Source organism: Typopeltis vanoorti, chromosome 16 (assembly GCF_054136105.1).
Source record: "Typopeltis vanoorti isolate ZY-2024b chromosome 16, IOZ_Tvanoo_1.0, whole genome shotgun sequence".
NCBI lineage: Eukaryota > Metazoa > Arthropoda > Arachnida > Uropygi > Thelyphonidae > Typopeltis > Typopeltis vanoorti.
Window position 1 is genome coordinate 112,368,193 of NC_143564.1, and position 23,701 is coordinate 112,391,893.

General features: G+C 34.6%; 1 protein-coding gene across 1 annotated transcript in view; it reads left to right on the forward strand.

The window, feature by feature from the left end:
• Cbp80 (Nuclear cap-binding protein subunit 1) overlaps nt 1-23,701 on the forward strand; it is a 462,862-nt gene that overhangs the window by 211,904 nt on the left and 227,257 nt on the right. Inside the window, exons 11-12 of the mRNA XM_090406510.1 lie at nt 3,912-4,009; nt 20,593-20,656. Coding sequence (XP_090262636.1) covers nt 3,912-4,009; nt 20,593-20,656 — 162 coding nt within the window. The remainder of the gene's footprint in view (nt 1-3,911; nt 4,010-20,592; nt 20,657-23,701) is intronic.

Below are 23,701 nucleotides of genomic sequence, written 5' to 3' on the forward strand. Positions count from 1 at the left end.
AGGAAGATGGATGCATTTGAATTATAAGTTTGGAGATGCTTACTAAGAATACCACGGACTGCAAAGCAAACCAATAAATCAGTGATAGACAGAATAAAGCCAGATAGCTCCCTCGAAGCTATGATCATCAAGCAAAAATTGTCATACTGCGGACATATTATGCGAGCAAATGACAGTCTGCAGAAGATGACATTGCTAAAGTTGATGGAAGCAGGAGAAGAGGAAGACTAAGAATTAGATGGGTGGATGGAGTTAAAGAAGCAACTGGAATGCATTTGGAAATTCTGAAAGATATGGCCAGGGACAGATCTGAATGGAGAATGTATGTTCATAGAATCACCAGGAGTCAAAAACGACTCGATGGAACATAACAACAACAACAACAACAATGGGTCACTGCCAAGCCTGTCTTGGATGTGAACAGGAAAGGCATTAATTCCCAGTTATATATTTCCCACAGTACTATTGTCTTCAAACAGATGTTCATAGTGTTTTGGAAGGAAGTTAAGGATATTCTTCACAATCTACACAGATTTGGGTGATAGTCCTTTCTTCACAGAATTTGATGACCTGCTCTATTCTTTTTCTGAAATTTCTTTCTTCCACCTGCTCTTTCTAGCTCTGTTTCTGTGTTGATGTTTCTGAATGTCACTACTTTCTATACCATCATCTTGGTTTATGAACTAGCTTCTCTCTTTATATAGGTCTTTCAACTTTTTCATTTTGAGGAAAGCATGTTCCTTTCCACTTTCAGTCATGTTCAGTTTTACTGCTGCTTTGAATTTCAACCATGTATCCCAGTCCTGGGTAACATAGAATCTGAATGGTTGAAAAGATCAGTGGAAAGTCTGGTAAAAGCACCCATGGTCTAGAACTTATCTCTACTTGTTCTCTGCAGTGGAATTTATAAATAGGACTGGATTTTAATCTGGCACATTGATGTCAAGATGCTTTATCTTGACATCAATATATCTTGTCATTCATTCTGAAGATACTGTGCTAGGCAAAAATTTTATTTATTGGCAAGTACATGTATTTATTTCAGAATAGAGGGGGAGAAGGTGGATCTCAAAAGTGGAAAAGTAAGGAAGGAAGGAAGAAATAAAACCAAAGAGAAATGTCATCCCTTCCATTAAAGTTCTTTTCTTGTTACCAAATAATACTAACACAAATTTTTTCACCTAAAAATAGGAAGGAAAAGAGAAAAACAAAGGGGATTAATATGATGTAAGTTTTCATGCTTGTATTTATTTTAGATCTTTATACCATGTGATTCATGAATGAGACAAACCCAAGATTACTTTATGCCCTTTTATGTTATGCTTGTAACCCTCAAACAGTTCATTGATGCTGTAAATACTCATTGCATGCTTCATAATGCATATAACAACAGATGTGATTAAATCATCGGTATGTTTGTTTTCAATATCTCTCCTACTTGTAGAATATATAGAACAGCTATATATAGGTGAGAAATGATTTTTTTTCCACTGGTGTGAGGCCACCACGTTTTTTTTATTGGAACTGTGAAAAGGCTGGAAAAAGTGATGTTTGATCTCCAGAAAGTGGGATTCTTAGATTATCTAACCATTAGTTCAATCATACTACTATTGTAGTATAGGTTCACTTGGTTTCGTGTGTGGGATTGTCTTTATTAATTGCTATTATTGTTTATATAATAAAAAGCCCACCTATATGTAAACTGAATATTGAATCCTTATATCTTATTTCTTGATATGTCTAATTCAAGAATTCTTTTTAGTATATACCGCTGGTGATGTGAGTCTCCCTAGCTCAATTGGTATAGACGAAGCCCTTTGGTCGGAAGGACCTGAGTTTGATTCCTGTCCATGACATGAGGAATTTATCTGGTCTCTTTTGACTGAAGGTGAGTTAGCCAGTCTCATACGGAGGTAGAGGGTTTTTTCACATGGAAACTTGGGGTTTTCGTCCCTCAGAACAGGCAAACTGGTTCTGCAAACACACTGGGATCTATAGTCATAAAAATATACTTAATCCTTCATTAGGAGGGCTTAACCTGTCCTAAAGTGGGGAGGATAGAGGGGAACCTCATATGAAATAAATAACTGGTGATGTGTGGTAAAATTTTTGTGTATTCTGTATCTTAGTATAGTAATGTGTGCCTTTACACCTCCATGTGTGGTATTTCCCAGTAATGGTGCTTTCATTGTCTGTTTTCTCAAATTATCATGCCACCACCACTTGGATCCAATTCCCTGTTGCTGTGCGATGCAAACCAGGAACAACTTAATGGGGTGGGGGGGTTCTCATAGTCTTACACTATTTTGACAAGTTAGGTGATATCCTGGAAAGCCAGGTGAGGTTCAACTGGCTAGTAGGCTTCCCTTCAAGGATCAGCAGTATTGTAAGTCTCCTTCCCCATGATCTAGGATGTGAGGCTTGCTAGTGTACTCTGAGCATCTAAAGTAAAGTGATATGATGCTCTACTTCCAAGCACATTTAGAGGTGTTAATGTTCTTTAAAGTATCCTTTCATTTCCATCTATTTATATTGGACCCACCAAACTGTATTGTAAACTATAGTACATTTTGTACTGAGTGGGCTAAGGATTTTTTTTCTCATTTTTATCCGTTTTATATATATATATATATATATTTATTCATTTTTGTAATTTTTTATTTATATTTTTTTACATAGTCTGGAAACCCTGTTTTGGAGACGAAACATAGAATTTTTTCAAGCAACTTTAGGACTCTTTTATGAAGCTGATGGTAAGGCATTTACTGTCACCAACCATCTTTCAATTGTTCATATGCCCTCAGAGTTCCAATAGTGCCTGAATACTCTTAATCTCTTCCCTACTTTTGTTCTAAGTATACACTGATTGCTTGGAGGATGTCGTTTTACTCTACATTTACTCTTTTAAAATAGTTTTAATGGAGCATGTGTACTAGATATATTTAAAATCTTTCACAGCTTACTTATCACATGTAAAAAGTATATAAAATTTTATTCAAAAATTCCGATATATTTCATCCAACATTATGTGAATATCATCAGGGAGACAGACCAATAACTACATTAAAAACATAAATCATAAGAATTAGTCATAAAGTATGTGCATATACTAGCTTGTGTCTTGTTCGCAGCTGTAGTATATGATTGCATTATTAGAGTTCAAACAAACAATTAATAGTAATCGCTTCCCAAAACTTAGAGATTGGCATACAGTCTGAGTGGCTAAAGTCCAGATGATTTTGTAGCATTTTAAATGTTTCTCGGAAAAGATCATCAATATATTGAATAAAATTCTCTATATATTTTTTTTGTTATCACTTTTTTTTCTTTATCACTTCCTTTGTTAGATTATTGTTTCTACATTTCTGAGCCAAGCATTTTTATTGAACATAATGAATGGTTTTGGTGTTGATGGTTATGTTTTTTGTTGTTTCTCAGAAGGTGTTCATGTACCATTATTCATTATGGTAGTTTGCTACTGATCTGGATATTCTTAGTCAGCTAATACTTAGCATACCGAAAAATGTGACTGTACCTGCATTTGCCAGTGGCAGAGAATACAGTTGTTTTTTTTTTACATTTATTTGTAACAGGTTACAGAATGTAATGTTAAAACTGGTTTTTCCTCTGTTCTTGCAAATGCAGGTATATTCAATCACTTTGGTTACCACATGTTGGTTCACGTTATACTTCAGCAGCATATGTCAAATTACATTTAAGAATAATAACCTGTAATTTAGAGATGAACAAAATCCAACAATCAGTTGTAAATGAATGTATATATGCATTGATAAAGAATTGTGCATTTAGCAATATATGAACTTAATTTTTAAGCACCCTATGCATAAACATTAATTATAATTGTAATAATAATTATCCTCTTTTACTTCTAAAAATTTTAACATTTCTAGGGACCAGTTCTACCTGGAGCTCATTCAATTGAACGTTTTCTTATTGAAGAGCAGCTAAGGCGCATAATTGATATGTATCACCTTGAAAGAAAAGAATGGTATGTATTAAATAGTATTTATTTCTGCTTATTTTTTCTCATTATTTTCCTAAAGAATGGTGAGTAAAATATGAATAGTTTTAGCGAAGGAGTTATATAGTAGATGTAAACTGTATCAAACTCCAAACTATGTGAAAGCCCAAGTCCTGCCCTAATGCTCATAGAACGAATGATATTTCAAGCTTGCTATTGCAAACAGTGAAAGCTGAAAAGCTTTTGCAATAGCAACCTGAATTCCTAAACTGCAAATTATATCACAATCCATGTCTGGAAATTTCATTCATTGATAAATACATATATTTAAACTTTATCTACTCAGAGCAACAGCAACATGTTTATTGCATTAGCAGTGCAACTGAAGTGAAAGGAAGTCAGTATATCTTAGAGAGAAGAGTAGCTGTGCATAATGTTTATACTGATTCACTGCTAAAAGCATTCAACTCAAAATACACATGTTGAGAGTAATGATGTGGAAAGTACTGCAGAAAATTTATTAGCATATTTGTATTAAAACTAGAAAATTAAAGAAAGGATAAAACTAGATTTTTTTTTTGTTCATCTTATACAATAATTTTATATTTTGTATCATTATTTTAATAAACAGTAACCTGTTATCAACTTCGTTTTGACAAACTAAATCAAATTCATTGTAAAAATTAAAGAATGTAAAAACGTGTATAAAAACAACAGTTTTTTTTTAGCTATAGCAAACAAGAGGAGGGATTAAGGAGTTGAGAGGATAAGTCAAGGTGAGTCAGCATTACAAAATTGTGCATTACCACAATTTTGCAATGCATGCTACTACTTTGGTGGGGGAAAGGGGGAGGCTAATAAAGACCAATAGTTTATAATGATACCTTTTACAAAACAAACAGTTTAACACATCCAATAAATGAAATTAGAATTTCCTTCATATGCGTTAAAGTGTTTTTTAACAGTATCATTATGTTTACCATACATTTCTATAAAATGTCTAGTAACCAATATTTTATACCCAAGGTCACATGATCTAGTACTGAAGAAGGACAAATTTAGAGGAAAAACTGTAGTTGTGGTCAGTAAACAAAAATAACAGGAAACACAACAAAGAAATGATAGAAATGTTTAAATTAACTATAGAACAAAAGGACTTCTAGGAAACATACATAGAGCACCACAAAATAAGAACATGAAAATATACAAAATAAGACAATAATGGAAGACATATGAAATAAGAAAACTAAGCATGAAATTATAAAAATGAAAATACAGAATTAACTTTTAAAACATTACCATGGCTTAAATTAATGTTATTTAGCTTCATAATGAACTGAAGATTGCAGTCTGTACTAAAATCAAAAATAACCTGAAATCAGAAATGCATAATTGGTCATTTCCAGTTATAAAGAGAGAGAGAGAGAGAAAATTTAAATAATGAACTAGCTTGCATTAGTCAGCCTAAAGGTTGAGAGAAAGTGATTGCACAGTAACATGCATCGTATTTGGACAGAAAGCTAACAATGCACAACTTAAGTAAGTTGTTACTGATCTTTTAAAACTGCAAATTAAAGAAATTGGTATTATATAACAGTATTTCTATAATTTAAAGTTTAATTAAAAGCTTAGAAGTTTGTGTAGGGCTCATTTTGTGTTTGAAAAGTTCATTCTTTTATAAGGTAAAAAATTTTCAGTTTTTGTATGTTGATAATATGCAAAATCTAAAAAAAAAAAAACTGTTGGATTTCTGCATGTTCCAACATAAAATTGTGCACAAATTCACATGGAGAGAAGAGGCAAGGAATAAGAAAAGTCTCATTTACTATGTTATTGTCGATAGTGATGTTTTCGCTCTGGTGCAGAACACCAGAGTGTACAGAGGATTTGAAATTGGAAGAAATCGCTATTTAGTCTTGAGCAGGATAAAATTGAATTTCATTTTGAAAATCAGAACATTTAAAAAAGTTTTAAAGCGAATAAAAGTTGAGCATCTCTCAGATGTAAACTGTAGACTAAAATACACAAAGATTATTGAAGAAAAAATGAAAGTGTTTGAGAACAGGAACCAAACCTTGGAAATTCAGTGGCAAGCCTTGAAGAAAACATTGATTGATTCAGCCAGAGAGGCATGTGGTGAGGTTGTCTGCAAGGAGAGAAAAATCAGAACTCCATGGTGGACATAGGAAGTTAAAGAGGCAGTGAAGGAAAAGAAGAAAGCATATTAAAAGTTCCTGGAAAATAAGTCAGCTAGTGCTCTTAGAAAATACAGAGACAAATGTAAGAAAGTTAAACTCTGTGTAAAATTAGCTAAACAAAAGTCATGGAAAGACTTTGGTAAGAACATAGAAAATAAATATCAAGAGGGTGGCAAGATATTCTGGTGGTTGTTGAAGAAGCTCAGAAATGGAGGAAAGAATGTTGTAAAAGCAATTAGAGATGATAAAGGTGACATGGAAACTGGAGAAAAAGATATCCTTGAAGTATGGAGTAATCACTTCGAAAAATTGCTAAATAAAACAAGCAGTGATAGCATTGTGGTAAAAAACACTCAACAGGCATACAATCAGGAATACATATCCATACTCATCATCATTATCACATTCCTGTCATGTACCCTCAAGGGGTATACAGGATATGATAGTACTACATGAAAAATTTACATCATTACTAACTTCCCATCTACAATTTTCTTCCAAAGCAGTCTATTACTTGTCAAGACTCCAACATTACCAGGTCTTGTATTTCTATCATCTAAGGCACTTTGTACCATATCAGTTTACCTATATCTTGGTCTTCCTCTGGGTCGTTTTCCTGCCAATTTGGCAGAGAACACTTGTTTTGCTAATCTTTCCTCGCCCATTCTGTTTAAGTGACCATAACACCTGAGATTAGCTCTGCTAACGCATTCCTGGATGCTGACAATGTCAAGTTCTTTCCTAATATTCTTGTTTTTAATATGATATTGCCATTGATGCCATCTGTTCATGCCTCTAATCTTTCTCAGGACTCTCCATATCTGTGGTCTCTAGTCTTTAGTGAAGTGTTTTACTTCTGACCCAGTTCTCAGATCCATAAGTTAAAACTGGTTTCAACACTTTCTTGTATACAGCTAATTTGGTGTTCCGACTAATTTCACTCTTATTCCATATGAATTTATTCAGTTGACTTCCTACCATACCAGCTTTGTTGATTCTGTTGTCTATTTCCATATTTAATTTACCATCTTCACCAAAAATCATGCCTAAGTAGCTGAAAAGTTTTACTTTTCAGCTACTTAGGCACGATCCACACGAATGTGTGGATCGTGCCTAAGTAATTTTCCACACGTTCTCCATTCACAACACAGTTGACATTTTCAACGATTCTGCCTATTTTCATTGTCTTTGTCTTTTTATTGCTGACCTTCATACCATATCTATTACAACAGTTATTCATTTTAGTCAGAGAATCTTGCAGACTTGTAGCGGATTGATTTAAAAGTATAACATCATCTGCATAAAGTAAAGAGCTGACATTAACATCTCCAATTTTGATATCATGTTTAATACCACTCCTTCATAATGTGATCCATATAGATAATGAATAACAGAGGGGATAATGTACATCCTTGTCTCACACCAGATTTAACATTAAACCGTTTTCCTGTACTTCCTTCAATTCTAACTGCTGACTTACAACTCAAATAAAGACTAAGTATCATCATCATCATCATCATCATCAAATTCCTGCCATATACCCTCAAGGGGTGTACAGGATATGACAGTACTACATGAAAAAATTACATCATTACTAACTTCCTATCTACAATTTTCCTCCAAATCAGTCTGTTACTTGTCAAGACTCCAACATTATCAGATCTTATATTTCTATCGTCTAAGGCACTTTGTACCGTATCAATCCACCTATATCTTGGTCTTCCTCTGGGTCGTTTTCCTGCCAACCTGGCAGAGAACACTTGTTTTGCTAATCTTTCCTCTCCCATTCTATTTAAGTGACCATACCATCTGAGATTAGCTCTGCTAACGCATTCCTGGATGCTGACAATGTCAAGTTATTTCCTAATATCCTCATTTTTAATATGATATTGCCATTGATGCCATCTGTTCACGCCTCTAATCTTTCTCAGGACTCTCATATCTGCGGTCTCTAGTCTTTGGTCAAGTGTTTTACTTCTGACCCAGCTCTCAGATCCATAAGTTAAAATTGGTTTGAACACAGTCTTGTATACAGCTAATTTAGTGTTCCGACTAATTTCTTTCTTATTCCATATGAATTTATTCAATTGACTTCCCACGATACCAGCTTTGCTGATTCTGTTGTCTATTTCTATATTTAGTTTACCATCTTCAGTAAAAATTGTGCCTAAGTAGCTGAAATGTTTTACTTGTTCCACAGGTTCTCCATTCACAACACAGTTGACATTTTCAATGATTCTGCCTATTTTCATTGTCTTTGTCTTTTTATTGCTGACCTTCATACCATATCTATTACAACAGCTATTCAATTTAGTCAGAGAATCTTGCAGACTTGTAGCGGATTTATTTAGAAGTATAACATCATCCGCATAAAGCAAAGAGCTGACATTAACATCTCCAATTTTGATATCAGGTTTAATACCACATTCCTTCATAATGTGATCCATATAGATAATGAATAACAGAGGGGATAATGTACATCCTTATCTCACACCAGATTTAACATTAAACCATCTTCCTGTACTTCCTTCAATTCTAACTGCTGACTCACAACTCAAATAAACACTAAGTATTGCTTGATATAATGCCCCATTGACACCATATAACTGCAGCGTATTGAATAGCTTCTCTCTTGGCACCTTGTCATATGCCTTTTCCAAATCGACAAAACTTAAATACAGATCTTTGTTATATTCCCATGCTTTCTCGACTATTTGTCGTAAAGTGAAGATCTGATCCTGACAGCCTCTATTTGGCCTGAATCCAGCTTGTTCTTCACCAAGCTTTTCTTCCACAATTCTTCTCAACCGTTTCTCAAGTATACTTGCATAGATCTTGCCAGGAACACTCAGTAGGGAAATTCCTCTGTAATTCTCACATTCAGTTTTATTTCCCTTTTTATATATGGGTACTATGAGAGCTCTACTCCAATCATCGGGAATTCGTCCCTCTGTCCAGGCTTTCTGAACTATGCAGTGCAGCCACTGTAAGACTCTTATACCACCATACCTCAGCATTTCTGGTCGAATATCATCTACTCCTGCTGCCTTTCCACATTTCAAGCCTTTGATGGCTTTTTCTACTTCAAGTATGTATATGTATTCCTGACTGCATGCCTGGTCAGTGTTTTTTATCACTGTGCTGTCATCACTGCTTGTTTCATTTAGCAGTTTTTCAAAGTAATTACTCCATACTTCAAGGATATCTTTTTCTCCTGTTTTCATTTCACCTTTATCATCTCTAATTCCTTTTACAGCACTCTTTCCTCCATTCCTAAGCTTCTTCAACAACCTCCAGAATATTTTGCCACCTTCTTGATATTTATTTTCTATATTCTTGCCAAAGTCCTCCCATGACTTTTGCTTAGCTAGTTTTACACACTGTTTAGCTTTCTTACATTTGTCTCTGTATTCTGTAAGAGTAAAAGCTGACTTATTTGCCAGGAACTTTTGATATGCTTTCTTCTTTTACTTCACTGCCTCTTTAACTTCCTGTGTCCACCAGGGAGTTCTGATTTTTTTATCCTTGCACACAACCTCACCACATGCCTCTCTGGCAGAATCAATCAATGTTTCCTTCAGAGTTTGCCACTGAATCTCCAAGGTTTGATTCCTGTTCTCAAACTCTTTCATTTTCTTTTCAATAATATTTCTGTATTTTAGTCTACAGTTCACATCTGAGAGCTGCTCAACTTTTATTCGCTTTAAAACTTTCTTACATGTTATTCTTTTCAATATGAAATTCAATTTTATCCTGCTCAAGACTAAATAGTGATCCCTTCCAATTTCAAATCCTCTGTACACTCTGGTGTCCTGCACCTGGGAGAAAGCATCACTATCAACAATAACATAGTCAATGAGACTTTTCTTATTCCTTGCCTCTTCTCTCCATATGAATTTGTGCACATTCTTATGTTGGAACATTGTGTTAGTAATAACCAGTCCATGTCCTGAGCAGAAATCCAACAGGTATTTGCCATTATTAGCTTTGCTTTTTTCTCCAGATTTTCCCAAAACATTTTTGTATGTCTGACAATCACTTCGTACTCTGCTATTTAGATCACCAACAAGGACCAACTTTTCCTTTTTCATTGTGTCAGTGGCTTTCTCTAGAGCCTCAAAAATTTCCTCCATTCTACCTTTGTAGAGCCTTCTGTGGGACCATAGGCATAAATAAGTCTCATTGTCCAGTTCCCCATTCTGATATTTGCCCAAATCACTCTACTTGACACTGCCTGCCATTCAAGAAGATGAGTCTCGTATTTTGTGTTGAATACTATGGCTACTGCTTCTTTTACTTGATTGTCATTTCCTGAATAAAACATTTTGTATTTATTGCTCAGAAAGATCTCACGATTTTGTCTTTTTTGTTTCAGTCACCTCTATTATGTCAATCTGGTACTTATCTAATTCCTCTGCTAGCTCCATTTCTTTGCCATTCAGGCCATTTCTTTGTCATGTTGTACCATCATTTTGTATTTTGGTTTAACCAATAGGAATAAAATATGGTCAGCTAAATCCCAGATTGCTTCAGTATCCAGGTAGATACCCAACAGGGTGTACCACGAGAAGGTGAGAATTGAACATTAGGTCAGAAGCCCTGGTCGGTTCTTCGCATTCCATTAAAGGAAAAGTTGATCCTTGTTGGTAATCTAAATAGCAGATCCTTAAGCAAATACTTGAAGTAGAAAAAGCCATCAAAGGCTTGAAATGTAGAAAGACATCAGCAGTAGATGATATTCGACCAGAAATGTTCAAGTATGGTATTATAAAAGTCTTACAGTGGCTGCACTGCATAGTTCAGAAGGCCTGGACAGAGGGATGAATTCCCAATGAATGGAGTAGCTCTCATAGTACTCATATATAAAATGGGAAATAAAACTGAATGTGAGAATTACAGAAGTATTTCTTACTGAGTGTTCCTGGTAAGATATATGCAAGTATACTTGAGAAATGATTGAGAAGGATTGTGGAAGAAAAGCTTGGTGAAAAACAAGCTGAATTCAGGCCAAATAGAGGCTGTCGGGATCAGATCTTCGATTTATGTCAAATAGTTGAGAAATCATGGGAATATAACAAAGATCTATATTTAAGTTTTGCAGATCTGGAAAGGTATATGACAAGGTGCCAAGAGAAAAGCAATTCAAAACGCTAACATATGGTGTCAATGGGGCATTATATCAAACAATACTTAGTCTTTATTTAAGTGGTAAGTCAGCAGTTAGAATTGAAAGAAGTACAGGAAGATGGTTTAATGTTAAATCTAGTGTCAGACAAGGATGTACATTACCCCTTTGTTATTCATTATCTATATGGATCACATTATGAAGGAAAGCGGTATTAAACCTGATATCAAAATTGGAGATGTTATTCTCAGCGCTTTGCTTTATGCAGACGATGTTATACTTCTAAATAAATTCTTTATAAGTCTGCAAAATTCCCTCACTAAATTGAATAACTGTTGTAATAGATATGGTAATGAGGTCACCAATAACGAGACAAAGATAATGAAAATAGGCAGAAGTATTCTTTCTTTTTGTCAGTTTATTTGGATTTTACTGCGTGCCATACAATGGTCACTTCCAACGTTGAAGGTGTTTATAACAGAGCAGTCTTGAAAAATGTTTTTCTTATTGCTGAGGATAAAGTCTATTTCACTAGTTTTTCCATTGGAACTTTTCCATGTCCACTTTCTATGTGTTTTTTTTCTTGATAAAGGAATTCATGATATACAGGTTTTCTTTTTCTGCAAATTCTATTAACCTTGCCCCTCTGTCATCTCTCATGCCATATCCAAAATTTCCCATTGAGCTTTCATCTGAATGTTGAATACCAATTCTAGCATTAAAGTCTCCCATTACAATTCTGAAATGATGTTTTCCTTTATTGTAGAGTTGGGATACATCATGATAGAGGCTTCAATTTCTTCGTCAGTATGACTTATTGTTGGTACATAGACTTGGATGATCTTAAGAGTGTATCTTTTCGAGATTTGAACAACAATACTTGCTATTCGATCGGATACACTGTCAAATTCTATTATGTTGTTCTTCAGTTTTTTGTTGATCAAGAATCCAACTCCACTGATTCTTTCCTTATCTTGGCCTCTATAATATAATATGTCTCCATTTTTTAATCAAAGAATTTCTTCACCATTACGTCTTACTTCGCACAGTCCAAGAATGTCCGATTTTAGTCGCTTTAGCTGTTCAGATAGTTCAGTTAGTGATGGTTCACTGCTCAGAGTCCTACAGTTTAATGTTCCAAGGTCTAGTTTCCAATGGCAGCATGATATGGTTACCTGGGGATTCTTAGCACCCTCTGCCTTCATATTTAACTGCCTGCTGCCATAGGCAGTAACAATCTGGTCTCTGGGGAATGAGGGCCATTTTATTTCTGTCGGATTCGTCTTGGAAGGGTAGGCCATAAATTCACCGTGCTGGCCAAGTGTGTGTTGGTGAATGGCAGTATTTTCACATGGGATCGGCAGTCCCAAAACCACTGGTCCACAGCTCTTTATTCAATATATTCAGAGCTGCCCTGATATCCAACGGATGGTAGTCAGGGTTTCCCCCCATCTGCTACCTAGGGGACGTGCTCTGTAGCCAGTGGAAGCCCCGAGAATTTTGATATATATATATAAAGAATGCTTAAGATGAGTATGCACCCATTTTAGACCCTTCATATGTATGCATAAAAGCAAATGAAGAAATTTCTTCTATTAACACATTTTTGAAACTAAAGTTGCACATATGTTATGTTATTTCGAATTTTTAGGAATTGATAATTAAGAAGTTGAATTGATTGAATTTAAAAGTTCAATCAAGTGAATTAATAAATCTAAAGAAATATATAAAGAGCTATCAAAATTCGAAATCAAATTATAACAATGTTGGGCATTAATGTTTTCAACATTTATCGCAATGAAAAAAAAAAAAGTCACAGTAGCTATTTTATCTGTATTTGTTTTGTCACATATATGCACTCAAATATTTTCTCAGATGAATTACATTTTAAATCCATTAAGAAGCAAACTGATGTGTACCAATTCTGAGATTGATTTTTGTAAAAGTTTTCAATTGTGAACTAAATTTAGATATCTTGTGCAAAGATAAACAAAACTAAGGAACTCGTTGAAATTGCTTAAAATAATATTATTTTTCTATTGTTTGATTTTGCATATACATTTTTTAAAATTTTTACATATATTTATCATTATATTATGTTTGTTTTCTAACCCTTTTCTTGACCAGTTCCAGAGTTAGTCGATCTCTGGCACAGGCTAGTTGATTTTTCGTCCCTTAAACCCAAGAAAATCAGCTGTTGAACCCACACTATTTTCAGACATTAAATATATTGTGTTAGGGATCACCAGATGGCAGCACTTTCTAGCCGCCTTCTTCACTGCGAGCTGATTAATTAGTGATAGCCTTGGGCTAGCTATCTCTGATTGGCTATCAATGGAGATTGAACTGCCCACTCAGTCTCCAAAAGTTAGATAGGTTTTAAAAACGACGTTGCCTACTCCCTATATGGGAACAAAAAGGTGCTAGCTGATATTATGTTTGTATTATTTATATACTTTTGTAATCATTTATGTATAAATTTGTAATTTAAATATGTTTATTTTTGTTTCCAATATCAAAATAGTATTTAACAGAGTTTTGTACTATTTTTTTTCATATTCGTGTATAAGAAGAATAAGGATTTTGTTTTTCTGTAATCTTAGTACTTTGTTTATAAACCCTTTTTTTTTTTTTTTTTTTACTATCATCAGCCCCTTCCCCTGTGTGACCTGTGCATTAAGTGATGAACATACAAATTGCAAAATTTGACCTTCAGTGAAAAAAGGTTGCCGACCCCTGCTCTAGCACAAGGTTTTCTGGATTATGTGAAAAATACGTTAAAAAAATAAAAATTCAAAAACATATATGTTTTACCCTTCTGTGGGTGGGAGATGCATTAAAAAACTTACTTGATTAGTTTTATATTATTTATTTTTTTATGCAGCTCCAATCCACAAAAAGCATTTAATAAACCTATAGTATAGTATACATCCATCCTTACCAAGGGTGCGCTAAGATTTTTTTTTCTATTTTTTTTATTAATTATATATATATATATATATATATATATTTAATATGCTTAAGGGTCAAATATGTATAAATAGGGAGAAGCTCACCATGTAGCCTTTTAAAGAATGCAGAGAACTGACCAGGGTTTCTGATCTCATGTCATGTCCTCATCTTCTTGTGGTGCACCCTGTTAGGTATCTACCTGGATACTAAATGAACAAGGATGGGCTGGATATTTGGGATTTAGCCAACCAAAATGTATTATTGGCTTAAATCGTAATGCAAAATGATGGTACAACTTGATCGAGTTTCATGCTGGCTGGGGTGTTGCCTAGTTAAATTAAACAGTGGTCTCCATTGCTTTCATTAGGGAACCAGGACAAAGAGCAAAAAGTCAGCTACTGGAACAAATCATAGAGCGCATCCAAACTCAACATAAGCAGAGTTAAAGATTGGTACTATCAACATTAGAAGAATCATTGGAAAAGAAATGCAACTAGCAGAAGAATTGAATAAGTACTAGGTCGATGTAATAGGTGTGACTGAAACAAAGAAGACAAAAACAGGTGAATCTTTCTAAGCAACAAATACAAAATGTTATATTCATATAATAACAATCAGGGAAAAGAGAATAGCTATAGTATTCAATGCTAAAAGCAAGAATAATCTTGAATGGTAGGCAGTATCAAATAGAGTGATGTGGGCAAATCAGAATGGGGGAACTGGACAGTGAGACTTATTTACATCTATAGTTCCATGAACGATTATGCTAAGAAAGAAGTGGAAGTATTTTTCGAGACATTAGAAAAAGGTAGCAGGCACAACAAAACAAGGAGAAGTTGAGCCTTTTGGGAGATCTAAACAGCAGAGTAGAAAAGTATTACCAGACATAGAAATTGTTTTGGGAAAATTTGGAGAAAAGAGCAAAACTAATAATAATGATAGGTACCTGCTGGATTTTTACTTCCTCTGATTACATGCAGATTAAATGCTAAAAACTTTTATCCCGATGGCATGCATTATGAAAAGAGACTAACAGCAAGCTCTGTCTAAATAAGCCTGAAATCAAACTGTGTCAATGTAGTCTACACAGGGACTGTAAAGAGGAAGTTGTTCTTGCTCAGCACCACATAGGTCAGTCATCTCACACGGCTTCCTATTGAGGGGCAATGACATGGTTATGTGTGAGTTTCTGGTTCCAGTTTATCCATCATTAACATTATTATATAATCATATATAACATATATAGGTATTGTATATAGGTCTGATTTTTTTTTTTTTTAATACCTGGTTTCCTTAAATGTTTTCATATAGTTTTTTTTGTTACACTGTTTTTATACATCATTTCTACATCCTCTTTATGCGCTACTTTCTTCATAGGCCTGACACGTAGAAGGGAGAAGATACTTCCTCCTCCTATCACAAAACTAGGCCACATGACTTGTTTCAGTCTCTCCTAGCATCCTCCATTTTTTTCTATTTCATTAAAAAAGCACATTATTATTATCTAGTCTTTGCATAACCACGTCTTATATATTTCATTTCTTCTGCAATATATTAGGAATTATAGACACATTAACACAAGAATATTTTAATATTTGCCAAATATTTCAGTCTGAAACTAACAGACTATCTTCAGTGGCTACATAGGAATAGTTTTTACCAAGGTGGAATACCGACAATTGATCATTATTATTGATGAAATTTTTCCTCATTAAAGAGGGGAAAAATTTCATCAGAGTGCTAAATTATAGGTATTAATTCACAATTTCATATAATAATCTTAATTTATAAATAACATTAGACTAATGTAGGAATTAAAAGTCTCAGTTAAAAAAAGTAAATAAATAAAAAATATTTTAATGTGCTATCCGGATTAAACTTTCCCATATTTTTGGTAAGGATATACAGTCATTTCGATTCAAGTTAGGGTGTTGAAGTAAAGCCTCAGCACTCTCTTTGAATAGGCGTTCAAATTTATAGTGATATCTGCGTAGAAGGCGAGTCTTGGACCAGAGGATGTTGTGGCTAGTCTCTATTCTGTGCTGAGCCAATCCAGACTTATTGGATTTGTTGTGCAGAATGTATGATTGATGTTCTTGAATTCTTTTTTCTATGGAGTGTCCTGTTTGTCCAAAGTAGGACAGATTGCAGTTACGAGGAACTTGATACACACACACCAGGCAGAGACCTAGTTGAGCGTTTATCTTTAGAAGAGGGGAAATAGGTGGATTGGCTGTTAAATCATATTTCTTTAGAATTCTTGAAATTGGTTCTGAAATCCCGGAAATATATGGAACTGGAACTCGACGTATTGATTCTTTGTTGTTCTGGGTTGGATTGTAGGAATTGAACAGGTGTTGTGTACTTTTTTTTGAGAAGCCATTTAATTTCATGTGATGTTTGAAAGTTCTTTCTGTAATTCATGAGAAGTTGAACAATTAGTTCTAGCTCGACGGATTAAACATTTTATGATTCCTGTTTTTTGATAAGGATGATCAGATTGTTTGAGAATATAAAGTCCAGTGAAAGTGGGTTTTCTGTAAACTGTTGTTGTTAGAATACCTGAAGGTGAGCGGATGAGGAGGATGTCTAAAAAGGATAACTTGTTGTCTTATTCAATCTCCATGGTAAACTTAATACGAGGTTGTAAAGAATTGATTCTGGCTATAAAGGAAGGTAGGAATCTCTGTTATGAGGCCACACTGAAAAGATGTCATCTATATTTGAAAGTTTATTTTTCACTTGGTTAGACTATAATAAATTTAGTTTAATCCTTTATCCAAGTGTGAGAAACAAAGTTTGCAGCTGAAAATATCTTCAGGACTGAGGTAAGGTAGTACAACACCAGGCAACTCGCAGCAAATTACTCTGGATTTAGAGAAAGATGTTTGAAAGTTTATTTTTCACTTGGTTATATTATAATAAATTTAGTTTAATCCTTTATCCAAGTACTACCTTACCAGGCTTGAAGATATTTTCAGGTGCAAACTTTGTTTGCTCACACTTGGATAAAGGATTAAACTAAATTTATTATAGTCTAACAAAGTGAAAAATAAACTTTCAAACATCTTTCTCTAAATCCATAGTAATTTAATAACCAGGTGGTGCACCTTTTGGCAACTTTGATAGGTGAGGATGACCTCTTCTATTGCTTCTGCCTTAGTATCTCCACTCTGGGTCTGGCTCCCACTGACGAGACCTCAATAAAGGTCGAAACCAGTATGGGTAGTGGCCCTTTCCTTAATGCATAGCGGTATACATGTCTGCAAGGAGATGTGCTGTGCATTATGGGAGATACTGAGACAAGAAGTTGAGAGCTTCATCCACCTTTGCTACGAGTTTCCTGGTGTTGTACTACCTTACCTCAGTCCTGAAGATATTTTCAGGTGCAAACTTTGTTTGCGCACACTTGGATAAAGGATTAAACTAAATTTATTATATGCCGTCTATATATTTCACCCAAAAGGATGGTTGAGGGAATATAGATGAAAACAGGACGTCTTCTAGATGTTCCAAATAAGTTGGCTAGAGCAGGTAAGAGTGGACTTCCCGTGGCTGTTCCTTCTACTTGGTTGTAGAATTTGTTTTCACACAAGAAATATCCCGAGTGCATCACGAAATCAAATAATTTTATAATATCTTGTGGGAAGATGTCAGCAAGTAATTGTAAAGTCTCTTTGAGAGGTACATTAGTATATAGAGATTCTACATCGAAGCTCACCATAAGATCGGTAGTTTGTTGAAGAATTTAATTTCTTCAGTTGCCTACTGGTAGTATCGTGATTAAGTTCTTTTGCTTTGGGATCGCTCGACATACCAAGAACCTGATCACGATCCCACCAACAAGCAACTGAAGAAATTAAATTCCTTTCTAGATGAGGTGATAAGTTTGGATGCAGACACGATAGAAAGGCAAAAAAACATTTTATGGTCTGCCTAAAATCCACAAGACAAATATTCCTCTTCTTCCTATACTGGACTGTATTGATTCGCCTACTTTCGCATAGCCAAATATTTAGCGAAATTATTGAAATCACATATAGCAAATCACGCTCTTTTTAGAAAAACCCTTTGGATTTCCTAAATAAATTAAAAAATATCTCATTACGACCTACTGATCTTATGGTGAGCTTCGATGTAGAATCTCTTTATACTAATGTACCTCTCAAAGAGACTTTACAATTATTTGCTGACATCTTCCCACAAGATATTATAAAATTATTTGGTTTCGTGATGCACTCTGGATATTTCTTGTGTGAAAACAAATTCTACAACCAAGTAGAAGGAACAGCCATGAGAAGTCCACGTTCTTGCTCTAGCCATCTTTTATTTGGAACATCTAGAAGACATCCTCTTTTCATCTATATTCCCTCAACCATCCTTTTGGGTGAGATATATTATTATTATTATTATTATTCGTGACACCTCCAAGGAGTCCGAAGACTCATCGCAGGAGGACACCATATACATGACATCTTTTCAGTGTAGCCTCATAACAGAGTTTCCTTGCCTTCCTTTTTAGCCAGAATCAATTCCTTACATCCTCGTATTAAGTTTACCATGGAGATTGAAAAAGACAACAAGTTATCCTTTTTAGATGTCCTACACATCCGTTCATCTTCAGGTATTCTAACAACAACTGTTTACAGAAAACTCACTGGACTTTATATTCTCAAACAATCTGCTCATCATCCTTATCAAAAAACAGGAATCATAAAATGTTTAATCCGACGAGCTAGAACTAATTGTTCAACTTCTCATGAATTACAGAAAGAACTTTCAAACATCACATGAAATTAAATGGCTTCTCAAAAAAAAGTACACAACACTTGTTCAATTCCTACAATCCAACCCAGAACAACAAAGAATCAATACGTCGAGTTCCAGTTCCATATATTTCCGGGATTTCAGAACCAATTTCAAGAATTCTAAAGAAATATGATTTAACAGCCACTTATATACCTATTAACAAAGTATCCACCTATTTCCCCTCTTCTAAAGATAAATGCTCAACTAGGTCTTTGCCTCGTGTGTGTGTGTGTATCAAGTTCCTTGTAACTGCAATCTGTCCTACTTTGGACAAACAGGAAGCTCTACAGAAAAAAGAATTCAAGAACAGCAATCATACATTCTGCACAACAAATCCAATAAGTCTGAATTGGCTCAGCACGGAATAGAAACTAGCCACAACATCCTCTGGTCCAAGACTCGCCTTCTACACAGATGTCGCTATAAATTTGAACGCCTATTCAAAGAAAGTGTTGAGTCTTTACTTCAATGCCCTAACTTGAATCGAAATGACTGTATATCCTTATCAAAAATATGGAAAGTTTGATCTGGATAACACATTAAAATATTTTTTATTTATTTATTTTTTTTAAACTGAGACTTTTAATTCCTACATTAGTCTAATGTTATTTATAAATTAAGATTATTATATGAAATTGTGAATTAATACCTATAATTTTGCACTCTGATGAAAATTTTCCTCTCTTTAATGCTTAGCAATGTAACATTGAGTGGCTCGTTCTACTTTTGAATGATTAATTGTTGGCATTCCACCTTGGTAAAAACTGTTCCTATGTAGCCACTGAAGATAGTCTGTTAGTTTCAGACTGAAATGTTTGGCAAATATTAAAATATTCTTGTGCTAATGTGTCTATAATTCCTAATCATAATGTCACAAATGTCTCTCAAGATTATTTTCTTATCTCTTCTTATTATTGTCCATGCTTTCACTGCCATATAATAATGTTGGTTTAAAATATTATGCTTGTAATCTGCTTTTTTTTGGGAGCAGGGGGTTAACTGTTGTTGGCCTTAATGCTTTGCTTGTTAGTTTATTATTCTTTATGGACTTTATCCATTTATTGTGGAGAATTTGTTAATTTTATTAGAAATGTCTAAATTTTCATGGTAACTTAATTTATAGTCCATGTAATTAAAATTTTTGACTTGATCAATTATTTTGTCTATTACTATTTTAGTTTGGATGGACATTTTTCCTTTGAATGCCATACATTATTGAATAATTACAGAAACAATTACCATGTTATAATAAATTTCAGTTTAATATAAAGCAAATTAATCTGGGTGTGTATACTCCAGATATGACTGATATGAGCATTTCTTATAAAGCAGTCAGCAGGTAGCAGTTCTTATAAAGTGTATCCAAGAACTGCTACCTCCCAGCTTTTCAAGACAAACATCAATAGGTTCCACACCCTTTATCCTTATCTGATATCATCAGCATTATAGTAATAATATAAGTTAATATCGTTATTAATTTTAATGAGATGGCTATATATACAAACTAGATTATTCCTGTATTTTAGTGCTGCACAGTTGCTCAGCTTACCTTTCAAAAACAAGATCCCACTTGAATATATGATTACAGAGGTAAGTTTTATGAATTTCAAAAATATGTTAGTGCAAAATTGATGCAAAATTTAATTATTTGTTAAATTTAACCATATAAAAAGCACTTTCACATTCACTTCACCAGCATCTAGGATATCAATACAAATAATAATCATGCACATCATCACTTACATGCATCAGAACCCAATCTGCTATTCCTAATCAAATCCAGATTTCTATCTTGTACAGTACCATTCATAAAAAGGGAAGAACATGCTTTTGTCAGATCAGCCATTCCTTGCCAAATGTTATCAAACTTGGAATCCCTGCTTTTTGATCTGCTCTGGTTCATGATTTCCTTACCTCACTTTTTATCTTTTATTTGCTGCCTTTACCACTCATTTAATTCTGACAGCCACGTTGCCATCTTTGACTACTTATTTCAAATTTGATTCTATACAGTCTCACTTTGCAAACTGCAAGATTATCTTCCTAGGAGACCGTAACATTCATAATTCCCCCTCCCCTTCTTTAATTTCACAAACTTTAAAAAAATCTGAATCATTTGCAGTATGGTCATGAACTAACACAAATTGTTAACCTGGCAACCAGAACACCAGATAATCATCCTCATCATTCTTCCATTGTAGAAATGTGCTCTCTCCTTGGCAAATCCAACCATAATCTTATCCATGTCGCCTTTACTACAGATCAGTCTTCTCCCAGCCAATCTCAGCCTTATACATTATGCCACTACAGTGATGCCAGTTGGGATAACTTATGGAATTTTTATGTTCTGATTACACTTTTTGCTCTCATGATCCAAACACTTCCTCTGACCATATAGCTGAAATAATCCTTACTGGAATTAGGGCCTTCATTACCTACTCCAATCCACTACAAAGCTCCAGCCTCTATCCAGTCCCTGGTTCTCTAAAAATGTGTCTTTGAAGTCCATGATAAAAATACAGCTTATTAATGGCTTGAATCAAACATTACAGTCCAAAACAAGTGCAAGAAAATTATCAAGACATCCAAAGCAGACTTCGTAAGGACCAAATAAAATAAGATTGCCTCCTGTTCAACTGGCAGTCAAGCTTTCTTGTCTCTTGCTAAAGCTGATGGGCATAACTTCTGTCCTTCCTTATTCCACTCTCACATCCTGATGGTGAGAGTACCATCACCCAAAGATAATGTAAATATCTTGACATCAGTCATTTTCTTCAACTCTTGTATAGACGACCAAGGAAAATCACTACATGTCTCCTGGTCTTTGTTAAAGGACAATACAAAAATCATGTTTAATCTCATTAATAATTCTCCTGTTCCAGACAGTATCCAGTAGTGCTCAAAACTGGTACTTTGGAATAAACACCCATCTAGCACCTGCTTAACAGCATGGAAACAAGACTATCTAGCCTGTCCCTAAAAAGGAAGTTAAAAGTTGGCCATCAAACTAGCTGTCCATTATGCTCACCTTGATACATTTAGAAGTGACTGAGATGGTTATCATCAACCAGTTTTTCCCTACTACTTGAAGACCCATCAGTTAATTATTGATCATAAATATCTATTCTGCAATTCCGTTCTAGAACAGACCTCTTCACTCACTTGACCCACCCATGGACACAGGCCATGGGAAGATTTGGAGGAACTCATGTGGTCCCTCTTGATCGATTATGGCAGCAAGCTATAATGTTATTGTCTCACTCCTGCCCTTTGTGATTGTATTACCAGCTTCCCCTCTGGTCATTCATTGTATGCCATGGTGGATGTTTTACTCTCAGCCATGTTCACTCTCCTGTACATCAGTGACATTTGTTTTTGTTTTACTTCAAATCCTATTCATAGTTTATTTATAACAGTACACTTCATTTGAAAATCTCGTATTATTCAAACTTCCAGATCTTTCATAACCAGTATCTTAAACTTTGATTTCCTCACTAGGGTGAAGATAATCTAGTGAATTTCTATTCTATCAAAACTCATTCCTGTCTTATTACCCCATAAGAAAGATCCTACTTCACTCCTTCAAGAGTTTAATGGACCATTTAGGGCTAATTCTGCCATTACCTAATTTCTCCATCTGTCTCTATAATAGGTGATATCTGGAGGAAGGTTTTCACCCAGGTGTTAAGTCTTTCATTACGGTACACTTTACGTGAACCCAACTAGGAGAAAACCAACTTGTGGTCTCAGGATTACTAATGAAGAGGTGGGAAGAAACAGTGGGTGAACCTTTTGTCAAGTAACACTGTTGCCAAACTGATAATCATATGAGATTCACCATTCCACATATTGAGCTGCTTTTTGGACTCGGTTTGTTTTCTCCAGCTCCTTCATTCTCTCATATCCTTTTTTTTTTATATATTTATTTCATTTAATTTTATGTATTTTTACATACACGTTTATACTTCAGCACATAACGAGGTCCGAGTAAGGATTGAACTGTACATTTTGTAGAATACCAAATATCCTGTGTAGAGAACTGGCCATGACTTCTGAACCAAGATCTGATCCTCATTGTTGTGTGCCCCAATATTAGATCATTAGGTACATGCCGAATAAAGGGGGATTGAGGAGGCAGTATTGGAATTAGCTAGCCAAATTGTATTCTATATTGGCTTAAACCCACAACAAATTCATGGTATAACATGGTGAAATGCCATGCTGCCTCAGACACACTGCTGTTTTAATCAAAAACTAGGCAAAGACCAGATTCTGGAACAAATTCAACATCAGCAAAATTGGTCATAGGCATCATATGGGTATCAAAGAAGGAAAAAAACCCAGCAGGAATTAGCAGAAAAATGGGAGTGTATTACACATGCCTGGTGTGTTACCAAGAATAAAACAGATGAGATACTGTTGAATGATTGTGCATTCAGATAATAGTAATTGGAGATAGAAGGAAATAGCTAAAGTATTCGTCACACTTAACTGTGATAAACTTAAGTGACAGGCAGAGTGATGTAGGCAAATTTCAAAATGGGAAATTGGATGAAAGTTATTTATACTTATGGTTACACAGAATGTTCCACTAAGGAAAGAGTAGGGAAATTTTCCAGTCATCAGAGAAGGCAG